The sequence below is a fragment of the Gavialis gangeticus genome, unplaced genomic scaffold (genome assembly GCF_001723915.1).
Source record: "Gavialis gangeticus isolate Ggan-Ray unplaced genomic scaffold, GavGan_comp1, whole genome shotgun sequence".
NCBI lineage: Eukaryota > Metazoa > Chordata > Crocodylia > Gavialidae > Gavialis > Gavialis gangeticus.
In genome coordinates, this window is record NW_017728993.1 from 39,590,591 (window position 1) to 39,598,042 (window position 7,452).

The following is a 7,452-nucleotide window of genomic DNA, read 5'->3' on the forward strand; positions in this document are numbered from 1 at the left end:
CAGAAAAAATAGTTTGCAGGAAAGTGACAGAAGAATATCTGGTTCAAAAACAATGTTTAAATGGAAACTACATTAAAGTTAAGTGGAATAACAATTTTTGCTTAGGAAACAACCTAAGAGTTTTTCTTATTAAATCAACGGTTATAGGAGGTTAGTTGTCAAATTCTACTACCTTAGATCACAAGTAATTCAGGGGCCTCATTTAAAATTGTTAGTATTATGCAAGCATAGGCTCATTATTACTTGATTTTGCAATACAGCCAAATAGGTGGCACCTAACATTCACTAGTAAAATATTAAACACAAAGCAGTACACTATGTCAGGTTTGGAAAACTGTCTACTCTGGTTTTCTAAATAGAGTAAACCTGCCAAATATACACTTCCTTGTCAGGCAACCTCCCCTTCTTTAAGGGACAACCAAAAATACCCACAAGCATTGAATACAATTCTGTTCCTCCTTTATAAGGCCATTTTGGAAAGCAACCTTTGTTAAGGAACTGACTGACAGACCTCACTTGAGTGGTAAAGACAACTTCTATTGCAGAAGCAAGATGTTTTTCATAAAGATAAGAATACAGGTGAACAACTATTAAGCACTGCACTGCCAGATTTACTTTCCTCACTAGATAACATCAAGAGAACCAGCAAAACAAAAATGTTGATCCTGTACGCCAATATAAAGGATATTGCAGTACTATAAGGTGGTGTCCAAACTAGGAGCAGAAACATGCTAACTTTATATACACATAAGTGTTATCAAAGGATGCTAGAAGAGTTTCCCTGACAGTGGAAACAGATAGTGTGCGACAGCTGTGTAAAGAACATTTTTCGAAGCTGTGCTAAAGAGTATCTAGAAAGCAGTCTTAAAATTGCAGAATTGTTTTGTCAGCACAATTCTCAGGGAAAAAAAAATCTGTCCACAACAAGTCAGGAATTGCGTGTTAGAACCCTGCAGGCAACAACTGTATTCAGAGCTCTAACTAGCACAGTTCTTCTCCCAGGTTAGACAGGACCGAAGAGAACAGCAGTTTCTCACACCAGCCGCAGTTCTATAACAGACATGCATTAATTTACACAGAAAGAGTATGTTTGCCTAATATGTTGGTATTATTCAATAACAGTTCATCATTTTGAAATACCATGCCATTGTAATACCGACAAATAGTCCTGTTAGTTTAGATAAATGCTGATTTTACATGAACTAATGTTTGGAAAAATCTAATGTTTGCATTCAGCTATTTCAACTGATTTTGGGGGGGAGTAATATATTTTGCAAACCAAATGTGCTTTGGTTTTAATTTTTTGCTCATTTTTATGGCCCCTTTTTAATTTATGCACCTACCTAAATGCAGAAAAAGAATTATATTCCATGAGAGAGGCCTCAGTACTGATGAACACTAATATTAGGAAGGTTACTCAAGAAAAGCTCATTGTACTCTTTCCTCATTTCATACTTGGCAAAATAAGGAAAAAAGTTGAATATGGTTCTAAGAAAATAGTCTAACACTGGCAAACATTCTAATAAATAAAAAACTCTTCCGAAGTGTTTTTAGCCAGAAACGTCCTCTTACCTGACTGCATAGTCAAGTCCATTTTTTGTGGTTGATACATCAATGGACCGTCTTCATTTAATGGAAGAACACATTTCTGAACAAACCTCTTTCTTGCAGTTTGATTATGAATCTTTTGCGGAGAAATCTCAGGATTCCTTTCTTCTCCTAACCTTTTATTTTTCAGAAGTTCTATCAGTGTAAGTGACTGATTTTTTTTTTCATCATGCAGTACTGTTTTTGTTTCATCACATTCATTTAGGAAATTCAGCCCTTCTTCCTCTGATGCAGACACTGATATATCTTCAGTCTTTAGGCCATTACGGTATGCTTCAAGAGGTATAACATTTTGAGATAAAAAGTCATCATTTGATGCAAGTTTCTGAGCGACAAATGGTCTGGGAATAATACGGCGACTGTTCAATGCCTTTAGGATTTTTTCATATTTCTCTTCATTTTGCATCATCTCATTTAGAACACAGATAGGAGACTTGTGCGCATCCCACTTGGTTTTGCCAAGCCTTTTCAGATGTCCTCGCACGTGATTAGACAATCCAATTTTAGTATCAAACCAACCTCCACAGAGCTGGCACGTGTGTTCAGAAGAAGTTTCAGATTTCTCAATAGCTAAAAAGGAAAATAATTATTTACATTTTTTCAACCATTTTGCTCTACATAACTATGGTAAAATTTTAATAAAAAGTATAAGAAAAATGCTTTCAGAACGATTTTTATATTCAAAAGACAATTTAATCCCCCTTCATTGCACACCAAAACTAAGAAACCGTACCTTTTCTAACTCGTTTAACAGGAGTTCCTGTTCCAGTTCTTTTGAAATGTTGCATTTTGTCACTTGTTGCTATCTGCTCTGGTGAAACAACATGACGGGCTTCATAGCTTAATCCAGCTCTGTGAAGATGTCCACGGACATGATTAGATAATCCAACACCTGTTTCAAATGTTGCTGGACAGTACGGGCAAGACTTCTTCTCAAGTGACAAATCAGTCCAATGAAAAACTGAATTATGCTTTGGCAATGTCGTTCCTACATTTTCTAAGTTCTGAGGATCGTGTAAATCATGTAGGAAGTTACTACCCTCAGCATCTTCATAATACTCAAAATAAAAGCCATCATTCTGCTCATAACTAAGAGAAGATTTATCACCAGCTTCACGATCCTCCATTTTACCTTTGAATATGGGGAATAGGTTTACATGCTCCTGATTAATATCAGTGTAAGACTCATCCTCCACAGACTGTGTAGTGTAATCACATAATTCAACATTATCCCATGAACTTTCATCCTCCGTTTCATAGCTGTCTTTTTTTTCAGCAGAGTTAAGTTTCTGTAAAACAACAACAGTCATTTTATGCAGAAAATCTGGATAGCAATCCAAATCCTCTCCTGTAACAGAGCCTTCCCTCTTGGATTCTTTAACCACTCTTTTTATAGCTACATGCCTATGATCTTTATAGCCTTCTGACCTTTTGGAATCAAGCTCATGACAATCCTTGATAAAACTATTATTATGGAAACTATTTGTTGAATATAAACATAAAGAACTGACAGAGCTGGACTCTTCCTTTTTAAAATGTAAAGGATAAGAGTCACTAGATTTTTTAATCATTCTGTTGTTTTCATATTTGTGTCTACGGAAATAATTACCACTTGCTTTGACACTAGCTTTCTGCTTTGATCTTTGATGAAAATATTTAGATTTTTGGTCAACGCTATTTCTAATAAAAATAGCCTTGTTGGTAGAATTTAGATTGCACACACTTACAGCTGATTGTGAAACGCTTTTCCGAGCCTTCTGTATCCTGTGGGGCCTCTTGTGAAGTTTTGCGAAGTTACTGGATTGTGAAGTTGAGCCAAATGATCTCTTTACATCTTGTTTTAAAACAGAGTTCTTTGGAAATGTAGACGACTGTTTGATCAACTGCTTAGTTCTGCTACCAAAATCTAAAGGTTCTTCAATTACACTACTTTTCCTTTTTTCTAATTTAAGATGGCTCCCAAAAGGATCAATGCATGAAGCTGGATGCAAGTATTCCATATGTTTTTTTAAAATGCTTCTGGCAGACGTAACAAATGGGCACATCTTGCACATATATGTAGATGACTTTTTTGATGACCCTAGATATGGGTCTTTCATTGAAGTCTTTTTCTGTGTTTTCCTCTGCGATATATCACTACTGATGATTGAACACTTCACTACTGCTCCATGAGCAATACCTCTATGGCATTCCAATTCATTTTCTGTCACAGCCATGAAGTTGCACTCCTCACAACAGTAGTATCGTTTATCTTTTTCATGGGTTTTAGCATGCTGCACAAATGTTTTGGGACAATTAGTACCAAATACACACTGAGGACACTGTAAACGTGCACTTCTACCCTCATCCTGGAGTTCTTTCAACTCACGGATTTCTTCCATCAATTTTTGCCTTCTTTCTTGGTGAATTATCATATGTTTAAGAAGTGAATTCCGATCTCGAAAGGTCCGTCCACATTCCCTGCATGCATAGGGCCTCGGGACATTGAGATGACGGAAATGACTATTTCCATCTAAATGATACATCATATGCCTATGCAGGTGTTTCTTCTCCCTAAAATTCACATTGCACTTTGTACAGGGATAAAACGATGGTTCATCAGTACTGAAAGTGGATGGTGATTCTGAATCACTCTGTTCACATTTGTTTTTTAAATTATTAGAAAGAAAAGTGCTACTGTGAACAGGAGAAGTATCTTCTGCACATTTATTAGTGGGACTGTAAATCAATTGTTGGATAGCATCCACAGCTTCCAACTCCTCATCTGTTGATTCAGGCTTCACTTTTGTCAATGCATATTTCTGTGGTTCTATTACTTGTAGTTCTTCATTCTGCTCTAAAAAATCAACATTTAGTAATTTTGATTTACTGGGAACATAATTTGAATCACTAAAACAGTCCTCAGTATACCGTGTTATTTTGCTAACATCCATCTTTCTTTTTCTTTTTTTCTCTAGACCTACTTTACAGTGAATAGGAGACTTCTCTATTGTTTCTTCATTTGTCATAAGAAATTGTATGAACTCTTTCTGAGGATCCCAGTTGGGATCACTTCCCGATCTGAAACTACCTGTACCTGAGGAAACACCTGTTAACGTATTGACACAATCATCTTTTACTAGTAAACTTTTGCCATCTTCACACACTTCTACTTCACCTATTAAAGTGCTATCTACACTATTTCCTACAGATTTCTGCGTATCACAACCAACTGAAGCAGAGGTAGGTAGATTTTTAATGGAATGAGTCAGGTTCTTCGCATGTGCTACATCAGGTAACAAAAATAAAACTTGGTGCTGACTTGACTTCTGTGTTGTACTCTTTGCAGGCAGCTGAAGGTCGTGAACCACTGTCAAAGTTGAGCACGAATCTGTATGATGACCCATAGGTTGCCCAGTGGTTAATGAAGCACTGCCTTTATTCATAATAGAAGTCTTAGTTAAGGTGGAGTGTGAAACTGGTCCATTAACTGCAGTTCCTTTCGGCAACATAAAGTTTTCACTAGAAACAGTAGGAGCACCAGTATGTATAAATAGAGAAGTCTGGCCTCCGCTTAAGGCTTTTTCAGATTTGTCCCTTGATAGCTCTTCAGGCAGAGTCAATGTATCATTATTCTGAAATGACGTTTCGCTCTCTTGTGATTTAGGAATACCACCCTTTTCCTCAGAGATAAAGTTGTCATCATCTAGGAATTCTTCTTTAGCACCAGTAATTTCAGTATTTGTATTTGAATCATCCATATTGCTGATCTGTCCATTAAGTACATTTACACTAAAAAACAAAAAAATATAGCAGTTAGACATTCACAGAAATAATGGATAATGGTGGTTTTTAATTTGACTCACTATCTCTAGCAGTTTGTCATTATGATCAGAGGTTTAGAGCTATAATCTAAACAGTCATTTTGAATTTCTTAAAAACAACTGTTATCATTTAAGATATTCAAAGCAGACTGTTTCCACTTTTACTTTGAAAAAACAGATAAAGTTAATATATAAACCCTAATATTCATATATGATTGATCATGTAAGTGCTTAACTTTAAAACTTGAATATTAAACCTAGCCTCTATACCTCGAGATATAGTGTGTTGTACGACAAGGTATCAAGTTATAGGTATAATGTGTTACCGTAAGGCAGGGATGGGCAAAGTCTGGTCCATGGGCCGGATCCGGGCAGCAGTGGACTCCATTTCCCAGCAGCCCCTGCCTGCATAGCTAGGGCTGGTCTCCATGGAGACCCCAGCCACAGCTGCACTGTGATAGCGCAAGGCTGAGGCCCTCATGGAGACCAGCCCCAGCTGCGCTGGCAATGCATGGGGCAGGACAGGGGGCTGTTCTGGAGCCCTGGGATCTTGCAGCGGGGGCAGCCTGGTCCAGGGCCAGGGCAGAGCCACAATCTGCAGCCTGCACGCTTGGGGCAAGGGTGTGCAGGCAGCGGATCATGGCTCTGCCCCTGCTCAGGACCACACTGTCACCCATCGATGCAAGGAGCCAGGGTTGAGTCGCAATCCGCTACCTGCACATCCCTCCCCAGTGTGTGCAAGCTGCAGATCACAGCTGTGCACCAGCTGCTTGCAGCAGTGACAGTGTGGTCCCGAGGAGGGGCAGCACCATGATCTGCCTGCGTACCCCGGCCCTGAATGGTGTGCTGCAGTTCTGCTCTAGCCCTGGACCAAGCCACCCCTGCCACAAGATCCCAGGGTTCTGGAGCAGCGCCCTGCCCTGCCCTGACAGAGTGGCTGGGGTCAGTTTCAATGGCAACCCCAGCCTTGTGCTATATCACAGTGCAGCTGTGGCTGGGGTCTCCATGGAGACCAGCCCCAGCTGTATGGGCAGGGGCTGCTGGGAAATGGAGTCTGGCTGCCAGCCAGATCCACCATTTTGCCCACCTTTGCCCTAAGGGGAAGAAATACAAGATGACAGATGGCAACCTTCTTTGAAACTCTGGACTCAAAGTTTTTGGCCTAATCTAGTAGCCTTAATGTTGAATTATTTTCCTTTCCTTTTTTTAATATCCTACCATTGGTATTTGTTCATTAGCGGAAAAAAAAAGTATAAACAGACTTTGGCAGTTTAAAACCAACCAAGTTTAGGGTCCCAGACTACAAACAATTGTACGCTTAACTTTACTACCATGAGTATGGCCCACTAATTGCAATGGGATTACCCACAGCAGTAGATAAGGAAAGAGCCCAACTTCCCATCTCCATATCTCTTGGGTTACCCCTTTATTTACATTTTTTTTTAAATGTACCATGCTCCCTTTTAATGATCAGAACTTAAACAGCCCATTTTTTAACCAAGCAAGTGAGGACATTTGAAAGCAACTTTTAGAAGAATTTGGGGGCAGGGATGAATTTATATAGTACCTTAATTCTGATACAGCATGGAGAGTTGCATGCAGCTAGTAAGTCTGTTGTGGTGGAAGAGGAGGGAACAGGTGTAGGGGTGGCAGATCAAGACTCCCGCTGTGAGGGAGGGAGTGGGGCTGGGACAGGTACTGCCTAGCCAGGGTGTGGCAGGGTGTGGGATGGAGCCGTAGCTCATCTGGAGGAGGGGTGGGGGGGAATGTGTGCCCCTGGATCTGTGAGGGGCGGGGCGGTTGCTGCTGTGGGCTGGGGCCAGGACCGTGCCAGGCTCTTCCTGGCAGGGACTGGGCTGGGCACGGGGCGGGCAGTGGTGGCAGCACTAGGAGGGGCTACAGGAGGGGCTGCAGCCAGCCCAAAATTCACCGTAGCTCCCCCCCAATCCCCTTCGCAGTGCCACCGCTGCCCGCCCCAAGTACGGTGCAGTCCAGCCCCTGCCAGGAAGAGCCTGGTGCAGCCCCAGCCCTAGCTTGCAGT

At 40.6% G+C, this 7,452-nt stretch overlaps 1 protein-coding gene across 6 annotated transcripts in view; it reads right to left on the reverse strand.

The window, feature by feature from the left end:
* ZNF644 (zinc finger protein 644) overlaps positions 1-7,452 on the reverse strand; it is a 102,444-nt gene that overhangs the window by 21,647 nt on the left and 73,345 nt on the right. For all 6 annotated transcript variants that reach the window (XM_019501585.1, XM_019501587.1, XM_019501583.1 and 3 more), the window contains 3 exons: positions 3,336-5,379; positions 2,342-2,897; positions 1,573-2,178 (listed from right to left, as the gene is read on the reverse strand). In XM_019501585.1, the coding sequence (XP_019357130.1) occupies positions 1,573-2,178; positions 2,342-2,897; positions 3,336-5,348 (3,175 nt within the window). In that variant the 5' untranslated portion in view covers positions 5,349-5,379. The remainder of the gene's footprint in view (positions 1-1,572; positions 2,179-2,341; positions 2,898-3,335; positions 5,380-7,452) is intronic.